This window comes from Lutra lutra, chromosome 7, assembly GCF_902655055.1.
Source record: "Lutra lutra chromosome 7, mLutLut1.2, whole genome shotgun sequence".
Lineage (NCBI taxonomy): Eukaryota > Metazoa > Chordata > Mammalia > Carnivora > Mustelidae > Lutra > Lutra lutra.
The window spans coordinates 114,616,060-114,637,491 of NC_062284.1; the positions used below are offsets into that span (position 1 = coordinate 114,616,060).

The 21,432-nt window shown below is 44.6% G+C and overlaps 1 protein-coding gene across 7 annotated transcripts in view; it reads left to right on the forward strand.

Moving 5' to 3' along the window:
* Positions 1 to 21,432, forward strand: part of RAD51B (RAD51 paralog B) — a 680,659-nt gene that overhangs the window by 397,599 nt on the left and 261,628 nt on the right. For all 7 annotated transcript variants that reach the window (XR_007128523.1, XR_007128524.1, XM_047735892.1 and 4 more), the window contains one exon: positions 13,142 to 13,238. Coding sequence is in view for 5 of the 7 variants with exons in the window: in XM_047735892.1 (XP_047591848.1) it covers positions 13,142 to 13,238 (97 nt within the window). In the remaining 2 variants the exon portion in view is untranslated. The remainder of the gene's footprint in view (positions 1 to 13,141; positions 13,239 to 21,432) is intronic.

The window sequence follows — 21,432 nt, forward strand, 5'->3', positions numbered from 1 at the left end:
TACTCACTTTTCCTCTCTGATGTGGAAAGAGATGTAATACCGACCTTACCACGAGATGATAAGGAGATTCTGTATTTGTGTATGTGTGTGTATATAGCCCCTTTATCTTTTCTAAAGCAACATAAATAATTCTTCCCTGTTACCATTATTTCAAAAGGCACATCTTGTCATGGGCAAGAATGAGAACCACATTGTGGTCTAATGGCTCGTCTGCTTACTAGCGTGAGCAATTCCCTCCACCTCTCGGTGCCTTGTTTTCCTCTCTTGTGAAATGGTCAAGAATATCATTTGTCTACAAGGCAGAGGATCATAAGAGAAAAGAGGAAAACATGAAACAAGATGGAACCAGAGAGGGAGACAATCCGTAAGAGACTCTTAATCTCAGGAGACAAACTGAGGGTTGCTGGGGGGGATAGGGGGGAGTAGGGATAGGGTGGCTGGATGGTGGACATTGGGGAGGGCATGTGCTATGGTGAGCGCGGTGTACTGTGTAAGAGTGATGGATCACAGATCTGTACCTCCGAAACAAATAAGGCATTATATGTCAGTAAGAAAAAAAAGAGGGAGTGGGGAGGAAAGAGTATCAGTTGTCCAGAGAAGGAAGTTATTTGAAGCAGAAAATGTGCAAGGTAGACATAGGACTGATGAGTTTCCATTCTGCTATTTCCAATTCTACCTACTTCATTTCTTGCAGCAGAATTGAAAATCTGCAGTAGATTTCCGAGTGCCGCGCTTGAGCGTGGTGATTCTGGTTGAAAGAAGTGATTCTGGAGTCACATAGATGTGGCTTCTTGCTGTAAGCTATGCCAGTTACAGAATACATTTATCCTCAAGGTGGAGGAGCGATGTGACCCACCACGTAGGGCTGCAGTGAGGGCTAAAGCAAGTTATGTTCATAAGCCACTGAGCATACTGTTTGGCACCCAGTGGGCACTCAGTGAGGGTTAGATTTTTTCCTCTAGACTATATTATGCTCTTCAGTTTTTACCCTCATCAAATCACATTTATTATACATTCTGGATAAGGCACGGTACTAAGGAGATGCCTTTTTTTTTTTTTTTTGAGATTTTTATTTATTTGAGAGAGCAAGAGCACAAGCAGTCACGGGGGCAGAGAGAGGGAGAAGTAGACTGCCTGCTGAGCAGGGAGCCCGATGTGGGGCTCGATCCTAGAGCCTCAGGATCATGACCTGACCTGAAGGCAGCTGCCTAACCGACTGAGCCACCCAGGTGTCCCTTGGAGGTGCTTTAATAACGGGGTACTAAGGGACCGTCAGGTTGACATGAAGCATGGAGGGGGCCAGTTATGTTTGCCTTGTATAAACCGCAGTGGTATTAGTGGTATCTCGTCTCCTTGCCCTGGTCCTGAGCCTGCTGAGTCACTGTTCCAGCCGCATGGCCCATGATCTCTGGCTGTGTCTATGGAACACAGCAGAGGCCACAAGAAACCAACACTGATAAATGGTAGATCATTTTGAGGGATTTTTGTTTGCGTTCCTATGCTTGCTCTCCTGGTGAGATGGGAAACCTTTAATAAGGCTTTTCCTAAATGATGCTGCATGTGAAATGTGGATTTCCCCCCCTCTGTTCTCCTAACAAATGACCATTTCATGAGGTTTCTTTTCATTTTTTTCCCCTTCTTCTTTCCTGCTTCTCAGTACATTCCACAAAGAGCTTATTCCTCTGCTGGTTACTGATTGATGGTTCTACTCTGTATGCCCTTTAATTTTGCAATAAACCAACAAGGAGTTGAGACCACAAACTTAAAAAGAATTGACTTATTTATTTGACTGGATTCACTGGAGTAACAGGCAGATTTAGTCATTTCAGTGTGGTCCTGGGGAGGGCAGGAGGAGTCCATGAGCCTCAGCACTGTGTTGTAAATAACCAGACAGAGAAGAGCTTCCTTGTCCTCCCATTCCAAAGCAGCTGGCTGTTCCTTTTCAGCCATGATCCCTTTCTAGGCCTGGATCTGAGCAGGAAATCATCCACAAGACTTGCCCACAGCCCCAGGATTCTGAAGTCAGTGGGACTTCAGATATGTGGAAATGGAAAGCCACCATCCATAGCTCCCATGTTTCTTGTTTTCAAAGGGCTCATAATGCCCCTTAAATCTTTGCCACCATGACCACAAACCTGCCTGGGTTACCAGTGCTTCCAGGCCCGGCCTCTTGGCTGGATGATGTCAAGGACCAAGAACAAAGCTCTGATCCTTTTCATGAGGATCATGAGGATCCATCCCAGCCGTGTCTCCACCGTAGACAGACCAGGGCTTCTGTCACAAACACCGGCACTAATATACCTCATGAATCAATTACCAAACATGAAGAATTGACTGATTTTTTTTTTTTTCTTATTTAGCACCACCAGTGTATGGTGTAACCAGTCAGAAAATGCATGCAAACATCATTTCAAGTCAGAAAACAAGCTTTTTGAATGGCTCACGCGGATCCTAACTAAGCTGAAGACAGTCCCTTTAGGTTATTTATATTTAAGGAGGGCAGCTACCCAGGGCTGTCCCCTGTGAGTTGAAGTGGATCTGGAAAGATAAGGCCCCCATGGGATTCGTCCGGGCTATGGAGTTCCTTCTCCAGATCCCAGTGCCATTTGCGGCCCTACTACATCTAACCAGCTAACTGCCCATCCTCTTCTGCTCTCATGCGGCAGCCTTTCTTCTGAAACTCTTGTCATCACATGTTAGCAGAAGTGAAAATATTAGCAGAGAGGTTAGTGGCCAAGACAGAAATAGAATCCAGGAGTCTGTGTCTTTTTTCTCGCCATACCTGCTGGAGCATGGTTCCTCCCCGCGCCGAAGACTCAGTATTTCCCAGTGCCACCAAACAGCATTCTAACAGTCAACTGGTTTCTTCTTGCTGCTGAAAGTTGGTCTAAGTCTTCAACATCTTGTTCAGTTTTCCTTTACATGTGATTTTGCATTAAATCACATGGCCCTTGGTCCGTCTGATCTCAGCAAATGCCGTGCTCTGAGGAAACTAATCCACAAATATCCAGGAGAATGTGCGTGTTCGTGTCAAGGAACTTTTACGTGGTAGAGCCAGCACACACTGCAGGTGTAGACAGACCTGGTTTGAACTAGGCTCTGCCATGCGTTAGCTGTCCGTCTCCGAAAATGGCTCAACTCCTCTGAGCCTCTGTTTCCTCATCTTCAAAACCAGGGGAGTGACCTTTATCTCACTGAGGTGTGAGGATGAAATGAACTCATGTATGTAAAGTACTTGGTACAGGCTTGGATCCACAGGAAGTAGACATTAGTCCTCTTCTCCCTTCCCGCCTTTAGAATGGGGACAGGGAGGCAGAGACACATGGAATCTCAGAACATTTACACTGTGGGTAGAGAGGTAAGAATCACATCCATGACACAGAGAAAAAAATCCTCGTACTAAATTCCTTGGGACCGGTTGGCAAGTGGGAGCATTAGGAACTGAGAGATGAGTCTGCTGCAGCTGGCATGGTGAGGAAAGACTTCTTGGAAGAGGTGGGATTTGAATTGGTCCTGAGAGATGGAAGCTGGAAGAAGAGTGAAGGATGACATTTCAGCTTTGGCATGGGACACTTGGCGTGGGGATGAGAGCCAGAGTGAGTGAACCACGAGAAACCCAGAGAAGACTGAAAATGTCACAAGCTTCAGTGTTCCCACTGGAAAAAATGGAAGTGGGTAGAATAATAAGTAAAAAGCAGAGAGTTGTTAGGCACCTGCTAGTTATTAGGCTCTGTCTTGAGTGCTTTCTGTGTCAACTCATTTATCCTCAAAACTGGTATAATCGTTCTCTCATTATGCAGCTGAAGAAAATGAGGCACAGAGAGATTACATCATCTACCTGGAATTCTACAGCTGGGTGGTTGTAGAGCTGAGGCAGAAACCCAGGAGGTCTGACCCCAGAGCCCACCCTCCTAACACACAAGAGCCCTTTCTCTCGTGAGGCAGTGAGGAGTGGCTAAGACCCCTCTGTGAGCATCCTCCGAAAAGTGTAAAGCACCATGCATACATCAAGTGCAGTCGCTATTCCTGTTAATGACGTGAGGTGAGAGGTGAAAAGGCAGGCGAACGAAAATGAGGGAGGAAACATGACAGGATAGCGCTCTCGTGCAGTTCCGATTAGCAGCTCATGTCCCTCACCGTCCCCTCCAGCAACCATGGGGGCCCAACGCAACCTCACACTTTCTCTTGGAACAGAGCTCCCAGTGGCCATTCCCAAGCCACCAGAATAGATACTGGAGACTGAAAACCTATCTGACATCTGGCACTGGGGCTTGTGCCTTGAGTGTGATCTGCTCTTGGCTAGGACATCGTTTTATGGGCCTGTAGCACATGATGGGATTGGCTCGTTAGTGGCCACGATCAAAGATCTCCACTCCAAGGACATTGCCATGGAAGGGCATTTCCCATCCTCACTTGCCATGTAAATATTTAGCCATTTTAATGTATTTGTTTTGGGCCTATTCCTCTTCTGTCTTTTTTATGTTGACTTTGTTTAATTATAGGTTATTAGTGTTTGTGGATGTTGATGTCATTTATTTAAGTATGGATATAGACAGATAGCTTCAACTCCCAACTCCCCCACTTCAAAAAAAAAAAAAAAAAAACCCAATGCTTTACACAGTATCCCTTCTTTGAGAATATCAAATACATAGTTTTTGTTCAAAGACTTCTCTGATTAGGCTGCTGTCTTGGAAATTTGTTCCTAGGCAGATGTTCTGACTCCTTTTGAACAGGTTGTGAATGATCTTTGCTCTCATTTTATGCTACAGATTGACTTTGGAGATAGAATTGAATGCACACACCCAGTTTCTGAGTTCAGAGAGCCCTTGGAATGCCATTTGCCTGAGTGGCACAGAGATACAGAAGTCAGATTAGTGTTGGCTTGTTCTTCTTTGGAGGTTTTTCAGAGGCGGGGTGAGATCAGAGGCCCCTCTGGGCTTCAGCTCCTCCCCGGGACAGGCTGCTATAACTTTGGCTGGGGCTGGAGAACAGCAAAGTCGGTGTTTATCAGGCTGGACTCCCCCAAGAGCCATACTTTCAGACCCCTGGGGAGCAAGTGACTCAACAGAACTCTTTTCTTGGTCTCAAATGAGTCTAAGGAGGGGAAATCAGTCAGTAGTAGCTGCCTGTGACGGACTGATCACGAAGCTGTGTCTTTCTAACCCTCCTTGCAAATCAAAAGGAGGGGAATCCCCAGAACCCAGGCAAACACGTGAATAGAAAGCACCATCAATTAACAAAAACACCTAAAAAGGTCAGCAGAAACTCAGGGGGCTGTTGGAAATTCACCTCCCCTTCCTTTCTATGGGGCTCAGTGGGCAGTAAGGGAGTGGGCGAGGACAACCAAACAAACCACCAAAAGTGACTCGGCCGCAAGAAATGTACAGCGCGGTGAAGGCTGGTAGGAAGGTTCCTTCCACATCTGTGAGCCTCAGAGTCATCCAGCACTTGGCCTTGTTCGCTTCCAAGCCCCAGCTGGCCACAGACCTCTCGGATCCCAAGCTAAGGGCAAAATGGCCCACGGTTGGGGAAGGCGCCGTTTGAAGCTGCTGTGAGCCCACTGTCGCAGGTCACCAGCGCTGCGTGTTATTTCCTGCAACGAGCCCAAGATCACTGACAGGATGTCGCCCAGGTTGGGCTGCAGGTGGAAACAGCATACCGGGCTGCTGTTTGTGGCCTCACAACAACTGTCACCCCATTTGAGACCCGGAACCGGCATGTGTTAACCTCAGCCCCACTGGAGCCGTGGAGGAGCACGGTGAGAGTGGAACCAGAGCGTTCACGCCCACACAGCAGCTGCCCCCCACCGGGTTTCCACTGCACCCCCTTGCATGTGCACCCCTGCAGAAGTGAGCCAAAGCCACCCTACCGTGCTGCAGTTTTCTTGTATCTTTATTTTGACCAAATGGCAGATGTAGTTTTGCTTGCGTTCGTTGTCTCTGAACTCTGATCTAGATAACGGCTGACATAGAAGCAGTAGTGTCATCAGTCTCTGTGTGATTGAGTGTGTGTTTGTGCGAAGCTGTGGAGACTCATTTCTCTTCCTCCATCTCTGTGGCCTCGTCCTGAGCCCGTGTCTTCGTTCAGGACTCTCCTACTCTAGGGACTGTCCTCCTAAGCAGTGTCTCTTGAGCATCGCCTGTGAATTTCCACAGTGAGACCTCCGAGAGAGATTTTTTTCCCCCTGGATTCATAATAAGAGATGTGAATTTTTTATCAAGCTTTGAAAGTATTCTCACAATAAATACCAAATTATTTGAAGTTGTGGCCTTTGTTCTTTTCTTTTCCTTCTCTCTTCCTCTGCTACTGCCAATTGGTTCTGTGTAAAATGGATTTCTCGAGGGTAGAGATGATGAGAATCAATGATGAGAGGAAATTTTAAGTATAACACTCATCACGATGTGAATTGAAATGTGTAACATTTTTCATAGCAGCCTGCTACATTTATAGCGGTAATAGATTCATTTTCTTTATGTCTTTTATGGACTCAACACTTTTTAGATTCAGAGAAGTTAGGAGCATTTTCCAGAAGTGCACAGCAGGCTAGTGACAGAGTCAGAAATACGAGGCAGGATGCCTGACTCCCACAACAGTGTTTTCTTCAGGCCAAATTGAAGTTTGGTCCTTTTACCACAAATATTTTGAAAGGAAAATCCCCCATGGCCTTTCAGATTTTCCCAGAAAACAATTGTCCTACAGACCTTCAAGCAGGCTGGAATACTAAAACCTTATCAGTTCTTTCTTTTAGAACCGACAGTTGATATTCTCTGGGCTGACACTAAAGAAGAATGATTATTTTTTCATAACGGAATGATTTATAATTTTCCAGACCTTGGCAAAATTAAGCCAGTGAATAGTAAAACCAGAACTGTGACGCTCAAACGCCAAAATATTTGGTCTGACTTTAGTTCACAACAAATACTGGATATCTCTTTTCAAAGCTGGAAGTGACAGGAAAGGGTTGGGATGGGGAGAGTCAGGGAAGAGGCATGTGTCTGTGAGTGTGGGCCTCTAGGCCTCTCTTGGGGGCACTCCCTCTGTTCCTGTACTGCACCCGGAGCTGCCCTCCCCCCACCTCGTGCGCTCCCCCACTTTCTTGAGGAGGAGAGAGGGGGGGCCCTTCTCCTTTCCCTCTCACTCCCAGCTCCTGTACAGCAGAATGGGTTGGGGCAGACACCGTACCGTCATGGTTGGGAATCAAGAGGAGAGTATGGTGAAAACCACTCCAGGGCCTTTCTCTCAAGCCTCAGTGATGAAAGGACTCAATGAACCTTAACAATTTCTCACAGGAAAATTCCGGCCTCTGTCTTCTTATAAACAGGACATTCAGCAACCCTTAACAGAGCCAGGATTAAAACCCAGAATTTCTGACTTAGCCAACCAAGGCCTATGTTTAGATAGAAAGGCTCGATCACCCACTTATCTGGCAATTAGGATCATTTTAGATACCAAAAATAACAATTTAAAAAAGCTTATACCTTCGAAAAATAGACCATTTTTAGTACAAAAAGAAGGAAAAATGAACTATGACTTCAGAACCTATGAAAAGCAGAGCCTGTCATTTTGAGAGTGCTCGACTGGGCTTCGGGCAGGCAGTTTGAGCAAAGTCATCCCCCAGCCCTTCTCTCCATTGCGTGGGCGATGCCCTTTCTCTGCCTGTTTTCCTGAGTAACTGGGAGGATTCAGGACCACCGAGGCACCTAGCGCTACAGGCCCAATTAAAGCTATTTCAGAACTTGTCTGATTCTCTGTGTTAGAGTGTAGCAGGTTTCTGACAGAAAGTGGGTGGGAGGAGGAAGTGGGTGTTTTTATGGGCATAGAAATGACCTGGAAGGGCCTCGCGATTCCTCTAGCCCAGCCTCCCCCGCTAAACTCTTGTACAGAGACATGAGTTCCATGAAGAGCTTTAGATCCCAGGCCTTCTGTGGGCCTCGGAAATGACGTGCCACGTGCATCCAGGCCCACTGAGCACCACCAAAATGATACGCAGAGCTCGACTCAGACCGCCTCAAATGCTTGGCTCCTTTGTAGAAGTTGCCACTACTTACCGACTTGACTTACGGTTATTTTGTGGCATCGGAGTCCAAGAGGACTCTTGCCACAAAATCAGGCTTGTTACAATGCAGCACTTCGATAATCTTCCCATTTCTGGACATTAAAAATAATAAACAAAGAAATCTATAGATCAGATTCTCTAGACTGGAACATGCAGGCCTGGAGAAGTCACCCATCCTGAGGTCTGAGCTGAGGGCTCCTCTCTCTTCTCCTCTGCCCACTGCTGCCTTAGGAGAAAGGGCGGGCAGGGAAGCCTACGCATCCCTTCGTCTTATCTGAGCTGCTCGCCTCAGGCAGGTAACTCCAGTTCACCTGGTGGAAAGTGAGCCTTGCAGATTTTGCCTCTCATTTGCCCCAACAGAAAGTTGAATGAGGGCGTGTGCCATATATTTAGGTCCTTAAAAAAAAAAATCTGACTTGTAAATACTGAGTTATAGATTTGCTGACCATGAATATTACTTTTGCTGACCAAAGAGGGCCAGATAGTCTATTCCAACCTCTTCTGTCCCAGGCTTACCATGAAGTCCTTCTTCTCTGCCACCCTCCAAGAGTCCAATAAAAAGGAGCTTCTTCTGCCAAAGGCTGTGCCTTTAGATCTTACAGTTCTCCACCCTGATTTCTTCAGGGCTGTCCCACTTTCTCTTCTGTGCCCCTTTTTCCAGTATTCCCATGGGCTGCTCCTGGAGGCCCCAGCAGAAATACTTCTAATACTTCACTGGAGGGTAGATCAGACCAGACAGACAGTGGCCCCTAAGGTAGAATATATTCTGGACCAGGAAGTGTGAGTAGGATAGGGGGCATGGGTACAGCATAGGTAGAGCCTGGTCATAGCATAGCCAAGGAAGGATGGGTCTACTGAAGGCGAGCGGTGTGCACTGGACACAGAGACTCGTGGAGAGGCAGGCCAGTTGCCCACTGGACTGCACCTCCCCAACCCCCTGAGCCTTGGAGCTGATGGCTCTGATCAATTTATTCTGCTCCTACCTTCTTATCTCCAGTTATTTGCTCTCTGAACCTATTTATTTTTAATACTTAACAGAAATGAGTCATATTTCTGTTTGTGTGTTAGTTAGGCTTTTTCATCCATAGGACCCTGTCTTCTGACCAAAATGATAATCCTTCATACCCATCTGCCTTATTAGTTTACCTGATCCTTAACTATTTCCTAACTCTCCACATTTTTTTTCTCTAAGTCCTGTTCACCGTGAAAGCAGGACTTACTGGGTTATTTCTGAATATGTACCCTAAAGTTTCTTCTTTTAAAAGAGCTTTATTGTACCCTTAAACTGAGCATAGACGTTGTACATAGAAGGACTGAGTAGGTTCACTTAGAGAAGTCAGATAATGCCAGAGAAAACTTGGAACCCAGGGACATGGTCTTTAGAGACAGAAGTCTCACCCCAGTTTTGCCTTGGGAGAGGAGCACTAAAAATGAGACTCAAGGCCTCTGTGGCATGATGAGAGGGCCATTTGCAAGCCAAGTGTACCCGAAGCTTCCTGCAACCCAGAGGGCAGAATGGAGAAGCCCTGGGAGTGAGTGGTCTCTCTACATACAGAGTTGAGTGGAGACAATAGTTACTTTATCCGACTTACAAAGCCTCCTCTTCCCAGTAGGCGGATGGTATTCTCCTTCCTGAACAATAAACTTGAAGCTAGACTCGTCTCCTCCTGGCTTCAGATGTGATCATGACCATTAAAATAAACAAACAAACAAACAAAAAACCAGCATATCTTCCCCTTAGCCCAAGAGTCCCATTCTGGCCTTTGATCTGTAGTTCATGGAGGGTAGGGCTGGGGGGGGGGGGTGTGTTTTCAATAAGCCATACTTTCAGAGAAATGGCAAAAATGTTGGATGTAATTTCATTTAAATTGTCATGGTTTTTTGAACATATGAGTGTTTGGTCTTTGTCAGCAGTGGGCTATATGACATAGAAAAGGGAATCAGGTGTGTTCTCTACCTAAAAAGGAAAGTACCAGACAGCAAAGGATAGCCAAATACAGTGATGAGTAGTAACATTTTAGCATTTACCGCTGGTCAGGCACTAATGCTAGGGATCTTATTTGCATTATCCAGTGGCACAAAACCCTGTGAGTTCAACATTACCATGCCAGAGAAGTATGGGACTTGCCCAATGTCATACAGCTAGAAAGTGCTGGAGCCCAAGATCTTAACTGGGGTCTGTCTGACTCCCAAGCCCTTACCCTAACTACTGTGCAGACTGCTCTCCCACAAATAGAGCGCCAAGCATCAGAAGCCCTGATCTTTCCAATGGAGTAAAGTGGCAAGGAAGCCCTTTTGAAGTGTCAGTCGGAACAAATTTTCAGAAACAGGTAGTTTAAGACTCTGTTTACAATGTGTAATAGTATTTTACAGGTTATTTTAAGGATGTAGTTTTCCGGTCTCCAGGGGACAACCCATCTATAGGCTTCTGCCCAAGCTGGGGTTATTTGTCAGCGATGCTATTTGAAAATGTTTCCATTCTATCATTTTGCTGAACACGGATTTAGAAAACCACAACAATTTAGTACGATGGTGTGATTAGCAAAGCCCCGAGTTTGGTTCCTGCGTGTCCTTCAGTGATTTGGCTTTCGGGTGCCTAATGCAAAAGGAGAGGATTATTAGCAAAACCACTTTTGCCCTGGGAAAGTGAAATGTCTTCTTCTCTACCTCGTCTTTCGTTGGATTTGGAAATGGAGCTGAGTACCTTCTGAGGGACATCTGGAGTTTGGTTTGAGGTTCTGCTGGACATAACTTTATTAGTTCTGTGTAATAAAACCACCTCAGGACAGGCTTCCATGAAGGACCAGTGAAATATTAAAATAGAGGGGGAAAAAATGATCTGAATATTTTAGTAGGTGGCTCATCTCTTAATTACAAGTTTCTAGAGAAGACATACAGAGCCCTTACTCTTTATTTCCCCCTGTGAATATGGTGACAGGCCTTGCATGGGAGGTATTCAGTACAATTTTTTTTTGTATTATTATTGCCATATCATTAAAGTTCGTTCATTTTTACCAAGACATCTTTCAGAAGAATCCTCTAAAAAAAGTAGAGCTTTCCTATTTTAATCTCTCAGAAGCTTCACATTTTTAAAAACTAGGACAAACAGATACATTGTTTTGTAGTTTAGTAAATAAAGCATAAATAAAAAAATAGTATTTCATAATAAATAAATAAATAGTATTTTCAGAGTAATACCAGTACCTTATGGGCCTGCCTTTAAATGATTGCTATCTTTTTCTTACTGAGATCATTGAATAAAACTTAAGAAGGGCTAAGATTGGGAGGAGTGATTAGATCCTAAAGTGTATCCTAGTGTAGAAATTTGTGGTTTAGACTTCTCCTGTTAGATCTAATTGTCTGAAGCACATGGCATTTACTATATATTAAATAGATATTTAACTTATATAGCATCGTTTCTGAAGAAAACAACACCAATAACAATGGCTCCCATTTATTGATTATTTACTACGTGCTGGACGTTATGTTAGGTGCCTCACATTGTTTATCTCACTTAATTCTTGTAACAGTTCTATAAGATGGGTAGATTTTACCTGTGAACAAATAAAGCTACTTAACTCAAACGTTGAAGTGACTTTCCCAGGGTGCGTGGTGTCAGAGTCAAGATTTGAGCCCAGTTTAATACAACTCCAAAGCCCACGCCCTGTATTATAAAGAGAGAAATGAACATAATTTGTATTCATACTCCTACAAAGGCACATTTGTTTTTGGATGAGCAGGCTGTTACTCCACTCTGCAAAGCCGTTGTAATGCAGACACATCGTGTGTGATTCTTACCAGCCCAGATGAAAAGCAGGGAAGCAGAAGGATGCAGAGGAGATGAGCGCGTACTTAGAAGAGCGCTGCAGGGTCTGACTGTCGCTTCAGAGCAGCTGGACACTCATAAGCCTCGGTCACACACACGGACCTTGCCAAGGTTGTCTTTGCTAATAGAGTACTTCATTTCTTTGCCTGACCTTGCCATCATGCTCCCCTCTCAGTCCCCAATTAAGCTGCCATTGGTAGAGGATTTATAACGTGTCCCTGGTTTGTTCAAGAGACAATGACAGAGGTGTAGCTGAAAAGCTGGACAATGAAGAATAGAGATCGTTTCCATTTCTCTTCAAGTTCGGGGGCAGCAAAACCATAGCTGACCCCCGGGACAGACCAAGATGGTCCAACTAGATGCTTATTCCAGATACCAAGTGCCTGGTACTGTTTTCAGAAGGGACGTTTCCTCCGAGTGACCAAAATGCCCACAGTTTTTCCGCATGATGGGAACCCCCACCAAACCTTGGGAAACAATTGTGGTGTTAGTCGGTGTAATGTTCCAGGAGAGAATCTGTATTTTATTCTTCCTTCAGGCTTCTAAACAATATAGTAAATTTTATAAATGAAGATTTTTAAGGGAAAGAATAGTTTCTTGACTGAATCAGATGTCACAGTGTGGCAGTGAATCATAGGAATTTTCGGTGTTATGAACCATATTTTGAATAGGTAGGATTATATTAATTTGTGTTTTAAATGCATAATGAGACTGGAATGTTTTTGTTGGAGTTCAACGAATCTGTAAGAAGAGGGTTGTTCCTTTATAGATGAATCTTATTACACTTTCACAAATTTGGAAATAAAACCCTGACTTGGAGTTAATATGGAAGAAGCCACAGGCATCCCAGTTTCAGATTACTGGTTTTATTTAGCACTAGCAATATCTTGGGCTGTGGATATAATCCTAATACTTGAAGCTTGATCAAATACGTTCAGATGCATCTTAATTCTCTGGTTAGCCTTCCATTATTTAGCTAACACCTCTCAGACCCAATTTACTCAGCACTTAGAAGGAACCAATTAGTGGTTTAAGCTCCAAAAGAAGCCTGTTTCCTCTTTTCTGTGTTTTGAATGACCTGTAGGTTTTGCCAGATGTTTTGCCCCGCAGATGAAACTGATGAAAGTCAGAACTGGGGTTTTCCTACCTGTGCTTATCAGTCCTCTCCTGAACCACAGTCTGTTCTTTCGAGAGCTCTAATAATTAATTTGGTCTCTTTCTTCTCTCCCTTCCCCCACCTTCTCCCTGTCTGTTCACAGGTTATCTTGACGAATCAAATTACTACGCATCTAAGCGGAGCTCTAGCTTCTCAGGCAGACCTGGTGTCTCCAGCTGATGATTTGTCCCTGTCTGAAGGTAAGGGATCTGTCCTAGAGGGGCAGAAACTTGACACTGACGTATAGCCCCACCGCCTCTCCTCTCTGCCTTTCTGCCCCCTGTGGCACTGGGAGACTGGGCTGAGGGGCCCTGGCCAGTGAACCCAGCCGGAGCCTGGCGATTCAGGCTTAGCCAACTTCCCCGGCATCTGATTCCCTGCATTTGGAGAGGCTCATGCCCCGTCTCTATAGGCCAGCTTCCTTTTTCATCCGAGTGTGTCACCCTCACAGACATCTGTAACCTCCACCTTGAAGACTGTCACACCTCCATACGTTGATTTGGGGTCCTTAGTATAAGGGCAACTGCTAAGTGACTTGATTTTTGAGACTGACGCTCACAGGTTGCTTTACTGGTGTTTGCATAGGAGTTCAGCCTTTTGTCTGTGCTGAGTGCTTTTAGACTGGCTAAAAATGTACACCATTGTCAGGTGTTGGAGATGTGACGTTCCTGACCAGCGTTATAGAAGGGTTAAGAGAAACTCTCTACGTTGGTAAATCAGCAAAATTTTCTCCACCCTCCCATGCTAGCAAAGGTCAGGCTGGCTATGGTTTACGTAGCTAGGGGAATTACACCACCACGCCAGTGGGTGGTTTCTAGCTTTATTGAAAGTTCTTATGTGACATTTCTGAGTTCTGCTGGCTGTGGGTTGGATACATGTGCATAGCTGTGACAGACCCCTCTGGACTTCCATTTTCTGAGAAGTGTTCATGAGGGAGCAGATGGCATTTTGTAGGCTTGTAAGTCTCCTGACCGCCCAGGTGGTCTTCCGTGGACTGGCCGCAGTCTGTGGACTCAAAAATTGGAAGGGCCACGGCCCTGCTTCTTGGGGGTGTTTTTCAGAGTGAGAAACTACTTATTTATAAAAACTGTAAAATGCTCTGTGTCCCCTATTTCCACATTTAGTGTTATATGATCCCTCCCTGTCATCACCTGGACTAAAAACCCAAATCATTTATTCTTCCTCCCTCCCTGAATTCCTCTCCTCTAGTCTCCTTGGTTCTTCTTTCCAAATGTATTCTTCCTCTGCCCCCTCTTCTTTATAATTAAAAAAAAAAAAAAAAAAAAGTCTATGGATAATACAAATTTTTTAAAGTAGGCTCTGTGCCCAGTGTAGGGCTTGCACTCATGACTCTGAGATCAAGAGTGGCCTGCTCCACCAACGGAGCCAGCCAGGTACCTCTTATTTGTGATTTGTATTGTGATCAGCTGACTTATTAAACTCACAGTTGGATTATTTATATAAATTCCAAAATGGCCCTCCCAACTCCAGCCTCTACCATCTCCGTTCTTCCACTACAAATGAAACTCTCCCAATCTGGCTTAGTTTTACCATGTCATTCTCCTACCCTGAAGTCTGGAAACTGTATCAGCCCATTTTCTGAGAATGGGCTAGACTCAATTTTAAAATATTCAGGAATTTGTGGTTTGTCAGCCTGAAATCAGCCAGGGTAGAAGTATTTACACCATGGGAATCTGCACATGCTAAAAATCAGGATTTTTGGGTTTTTTTGCTTTCTTTTCTTTTGTGTGGATTAGTTTCCAAAACACCACTAGATACGGTGCTTCCTCACTCTCACAGTCTGCCCTGTCCTTCCCATTCCCCTTGGTTCTTCACAGTGCCTTCCAGGAAGCTCCCACATCAAGCACACTGACTTTCTGCCTGTTCCTCCCCATTCCTGCCCCTAGCCGCTGCAGGGACAGCTCGTCCTATCTAGAATAGCATTTCCCTTTTTTACTTCTACCGCTTCCTCTCTTCCCAAATCCTCCGACTCAGTCAAAGTTTATTTAAAGACCACCTCTTCCCACAAAACCTCCTTGTTTGTTCCAGTCTGCACTGGTCTCGCTCCCTCTTCCTCCTCTGTGGTCCTTCTACCTGCTCTGCTTTATAGAGAAAAAGTCCAGGAAAATTAATTTAACTTTTCATGGTTTCCTGACTAGATTGGCAGATTTTTTAAGGGCATGGGCTATCTTGGATTCTTTTTGTATCCTGAGTGACTAGCTAGTTCTAGGCACATAATAGGCAGTAAATAAATGCTAAATGGGTACCATAGTAAATACTTTGTAAATAGGAACCATGAGATTCACATAAAGCACCTCATTAAAAATTGCTGTAATTATTTCACACACACATACACACACATTTATTCAGGTTTGAGGAGGAAAAAAATATCTTGTTTCCTTATTTAAAAACCAAAAAGTAGCAGCATTTTGCTTTGTCTTGGCTTCCTGGTTTATCTCAAGCAAAGAAGGGGAACAGGACAGATGCAGAGGTAATTGTTTGGGGGCTCTGTGTAACCGCTTGCAGAAAATGATAAAGGTGTTCTCATGACAAGGGGAGACTTACCAGCTCATCCTTAGACAACTTTTTTAAAATTGTGAAATCCTAGGGAGAATGGAAACAATTGATTTTTCTAGATCTTTCCTTTGCATAGCTGAGCAGGTAAAGAGGCTATAGAAATATTTTTCCTGAAGTCTATAATGAAGTTCCTTACCAGTGAACTAAAACAGACAATTTTCTTAAAGCATTTATACCTATCCAAATACATTGCAATGGTTGTTAATACCACTGTTGTTAATAGGTATCAGTTACTTTGGTGTTTCCGGGATCCATTGTACCAACTTTGCTTTGGTGTTATTAGCCCTGTGACCTTGGGCAGGTCTTTCCGTGACTTTGGGCCTCAGGATAGAAATACAAAATTGCCTAAGTCTTTTCTAGCTCTCCCATCTGAAGATCAGGAGCATTGACTTGTTGACGGGTCTTAGAATTATCTTATGGAGTGGGCAGAATGGCCTTGTATTTCCTAGACTACGCTTGATAGAAAGGGTCTACAGGAATCTTAGCAGTGATACTTTAGCATATCTGGAAGAGCCTCCTCACCCCACATTACCATCTCCTCACTCTGCAAGCCATTCTGGTCTCGTCCGTCTGTCTCTCCCGCTCTCTGCTCTCTCCCGCACGGACGTGTACACAAGAATACGCATGCGCAAACCAGTGAGAGTGAGAAACACTGGAGAGGTGAGCTCCAGGTCCACCCTGTCGTGTAATAGAGTTCAGCCGCAGAGCAGAGGGCCCAGCTTCAACAGTGCTCCCTTGAAAACAGTTGTGGGGTGAGAACAAGCAGCCAAGAGCAGCCAGCAATAAAATGATCTGAGTTGACCTAAGGGAAATACCCAGCAGGGGCCAATTCAGGAAGATGAAGTCCCTTCTGCTCTGATGCAGAGCCGGGAATATAAGTGACCTGGCCCAGCGGAGAGATCTCTTCCACCCCAGCGGATCCTGTACTATTAATATCTGCCAGCTGCAGGCCCAGAGCATCCCCCTGCTGAGATCAAAAGAGCCCCTATCTTAGCTGGAACAAGGTCATCTTCACAGAGCTGTAAAAGCTGAGCCCTGGCTGGCTGCAGGAACCTCTATGGGGGAGGAGAAGTCAGGAGATGGGGAGGTGCTCTCTCACGCTCCTTTAATCTCAGCTGACCAGCTGTTGCCCTCCCAGTGTCTGTAAAGTTGAGAGTTCTTTGTTTTTGTGTTGCTAGTTTTTTGGTCCCCCCCTCCCCCGCCATTAAGCTTACGGCTGGGTTGTTGCTTGGATGATGTAGACCCTGTTCACTGCTTGGGTCCATGGTATGATTCCCTTCATTGGAGTTTCATTCTACTGTTGGATTATCCAGCTCCCAGGTAGGAGAGCCAAAGAAGAGAAGAGTGGACCCCAGAGGTCAAGGACTTTCTCCACATCATTCCTGCCCTGTAGTTTTGTGCCCAGAGAAAGAATGAGGGCAAATTGAATTTTTTTTCTTTTTAACTGAAATAACTTCCCTTAGGTGCAGTGTGCTTGTCAGTTTTCAGCCTGCCTCTCACAAACATTATTTCATTCAGTGGGGAGAATGGAACCTTCAAGACTTACGCAAACTGACCAAAATTCACTGCCCTGTGAACCTAAGGGCAGAAATCCAGATTTCTGGTTTTAGAATCTACATTGTTCTTGACCAGGCACTGTGAATCAAAGTATTTTCTTCTTTAGTTTTTTGTTTTGTTGACAGAAACTCAGGCAACTAGATTATTACAAAGTTGACTGACTGATTATTGACTAGGTTACTGTGACTGTTCTGAGGCCAAGGACATGTTTCTTAGATGCCCTTGCCAGTTCTTCCTGGTGGTCATCAAAAATACTAAGGATGACTGGATCTCTCTCTTAGGGAGTATCTCTGTTCCCCACAATGATCAGTAGAGAAAGGATCTAACAGTCCAGCTGGCCTACGACTCCATACCCTGTTCTGAAGTCACCTGGGATTTGGGCAGAAGGACCGGCTGGGCTCCTGTCCACACAAGCACACTTGGTAGGTGAGGTTGACGTATGGCGACAGTGGGCCCTGTGCAAGATTGAAGCTCTGCTCAACCCACACCGTCGGCTTTCTCTCCTCTGATGATTTAATGGGATAGCAGTCCCTTCAGTGTGGTGATGTGGCCCGTTTCAGGAGCCCCAGCTGGCTTCATGGAAAGGAAGACATTATTAGGCTCCCCATCCTGGCATTTCCAGCATCTGGCATGTTAGGATCCTTTTATCTGCATTAATAGTTTTTGATAGATAATAGCACTCAAGAACTAAAACTTGAAAGTGCGTGGATGGGTCAAGGAAAGAACACAAGAGAAAAAGCAGTACTCATTAGAACCAAGAGTGCTTTCTAGTTTTAGTAGTAGAAGCCTTTCTGTTCCGGTTGAATTGATGGCTGATTTCATGTGCAAGAGAAAGTATTTTGGGATTCATACTCCTTAACAAACCATCCCTGCAAAAAGCTGGAGTCCATTTGAAAGATTAGATGCCCATGCATGGCTTGTGTCTCTTCTAAAATAAATCAACAAGTAAGAGCAGCTCGGAACAGTTGGGGCGAATCAGCTCGGAACGGTTGGGGCGAATCAGGGACTCGTGGTTGTGAAAGAAGCGGACTTCAAAGCATGGTATGAATTTTCAAGTTTCCTTTCCACTCTTGCTTTCCAGCTGGATCTGCTCTGGATTTACTGCAGGATGTTTGAAAATGTGGCTCCCTGCTAATCTCAGACAGTTGCTATGATCAATGGTTTCTTTCATTTCCGATAAAAAACACTGGTGTTTCTGCTTAAATTGTGTGTACTTTCAGCTTTATTATGATAGTTGTAATTTATTGTCCAGCATTACCCAAATTTGTAATCCATTAACCACAGACTTTGGGGTGGGTTGGTCAAGTTAGCAGAGCTCTCGCCACACTTTAGCTCCGAGGCCCTTCCAAAGCCCAATCCAAAACTAAAAATGTGCCTCGGTTTGGGAAGGACCATGTACAAATGAGTATGGGTGGGGCAGCTCTAAAAATCCACCTCTCAGGCGTCTGGTACAGGTTGGCTCTAATGACTGCTTTGAAAACATAAAATGTCACCACGTGACAATGAGGTTAATGTTAATGCCTGTGATCAGCATTGCCGACCTTAACATTTTTATAGTATTTTGAAATGTCCTAAAATGACAAATCACTTAAACCACCTCAAGCAAATGAAGCATGAAGGAGAGAAGGGAACTGCTCAAAAGCCACACAATAAGTGAGAAGTGGAGGTGCCAGGAACAGAAGAACCCCTCCTGCAAATTCCTAGATTTGGCTACAGCTGCCTCTTAGGAGTTTTGGATAAAAATGTTTAAGTGTCCTGGTGACCTTTCGATTTCTGATTCCAAAGTCACAGACATATACCAACACACAACCACATCCTTCCATTCACAAGGGACACGCACCTACCATGTTCCACCCTCCCTAGTATTCAAGAATCCATGGCACTTAGCTGGGTGTATTTTACTTCCAGCAACTGTTCAGATGCCATGAAAGGCCTAATTTATAGAAAAAGATTAAAAGAACCCAAACCCTGTGTTTTTAGCTAAAGAAAGTCTACTTAACTATTATGTGAGGTAGGGGCAGCTAGAGTTGAGAGAGGGTGGACAGAGCCTACAAAGATCTGACAAGCTGTAAATCTCAAAAGGGAGAGGAACTTGTTGAACATGTCCAGCAGGGAGACCAGGGGGTAACAGGATCAAGACAGAGGGACCAACAGGAGAAAGGGAACATTGAAGTCAGCCACCAGGAAGTATTTCTTGGTCAGGAGCTCTGTTTTGCTAGCAGTAGTCTGCCAAAGAGAGACACATTTGAAGCATGAGGTACATTACGATCAAATGAGATGAGAGAGAGTTTTCTTGGGGTGCAGTCTTTGAGGTGGTTCGTGGGAGGGCTGGACTAGCTGTTTTGAAAGTATTTTCCTCTCACCCTCAGACTTCTTCGCTACTTAGGATTTACTGGCTAATTTCCCAGATCTGCACATGTTCCCGTTAACATCTCAGTGTCATGAAGGCAGAAGGGACGAGAACACCAAAGCCAGTTTTGTCAATTGTCTCAACTACAGAGATGACAGGGCCAAAAGCCCAAGAATGGGATGCCAAGAGGGGGTGTGATCCCAGAGGGCTTCAAGTTGGAAGGATTTTCTGAGACAAGATCCGTGTTTACCATCATCAAAGAGAATTCAGTACCAAATATGAGAGGCCTCTAGGTCAGAGATCATAGAGGAGGGATGAATAGCTGGTTTCTAGGAGTGGTGCCCAGAGAATAACTTGGTTTGCATTGTAATGTGGCATGAAAAACTTTCAGAATGCATTTGTAATGTTTACTAGGATTTGGGGAGGATTATAACAAGGTCTGGCAAGGTGGTCTAGCCCAAGGACAGTCCCGCTGAGCTCTGACCTAGGCTCAGATCTCTCTGAGGGCTTTGCTTTTCCTCATTTTTCTGATAAGCCACTAAATAAATTCTAGTTGGATTAAGCTGCATTTCATTCAGTCATACTGACATTTCCTATGCAATAGCTGCATTCCTGCATATATTAGCATAGTTTTAGAGCTATGGCCCCTCCAAAAAAAACTTTTTGGCTAGATGAAGAGACTTTCAAGTGCCTTCCAGCCGATGATTTTATGAGTTGTGGAGCCCCTACTATATGCACTATGTTAATGTTACAAGAAATCCAGAAATGAGCAAGATATGGTCCTTGCCCACAAGATATTTACAGTGTAGATTGAGAATAGTTTAAAGGTGAATATTATTAGGTAGAATGTGGGTGGTGCTTTCAGATGAGAAAGTATGCACCAGAGCTTCCAGGATTTAGGAAGAGGAGGGAGCACATCTCTTTCAGCAGAGGGGAAACTGAAGGGTCCAGGGAGGAAAATGTAAGGGACAGCCCTTGAGGGATAGGTAGGATTTCAATAGGTAAAGATGAGTAGAGATCAGGAAATGCTGTGAACTAAGGCATTAAGTTCAAAATGGGCCATGTCCCACCCTTTTGTCCTTCTCCTCCCCACCCCCATCTGTTCTAGCCTCAAAGCCCACTCTCCTGTTTTTCAAATTCACCAAAGTGTTTCTGCTTCTGGGCTTTTCCATTTGTTATTCCTACTGACTGAAGCTCTTGTCCAGATCTCTCCTTGGGCTCCTCCCTCACTGTGTTCAGTCTTGCTCAAGTGTCATCTCAGAGACGTCTTCCTTCACCTCTCTATCTAAGAGGGGGCCCCTACCCCTATCCCATCCTCTTCTACCCCCAAGCATGCTTTATTTTTCTTCATTACCCTTATCACTACCTGACCTCATATTATAAATTTGTCTGTGCATTCACTGTCTGCCTCCTTTGCTTTCTTATAATCTCCTCAAAGTCAGGGACTTTTTCTAGATCACTCCTGTGTTCTGTAGTTCCTGGAGAGTACCCAATAAATATGGAATCTGTGCTGTAGGAAAATGCAGGATATGCTGGGAAGAGGGCAAAGGAGCCTAATTTGCCTGGGGCGGTCACTTAAAATAAACCTAGAAGTAGATTGGGACCAGACTTTGAATGTCAGAATGAATTTAGATTTTATGCTGAAATGATCATAACTATATGCTCTCAATACTATCTAGATGAGATGTGTAGGATGGTTTAGAGATAGGGAGATTGGAAGTAGGGAGACAATGAACTCATTCATTTAGGGAAATGGGGGCACTCAGTATGTACCAGGAACTATACTTAGTGCTAAGAATACAGAGATGGAAGAATGGCATACTAGGTAGAGGATATATCATTATCAAAGATATGATGGGAAAAGCATGGTCATTTGAAGAACTGCAGTAATTCCTATGGCTGGGAGCGTA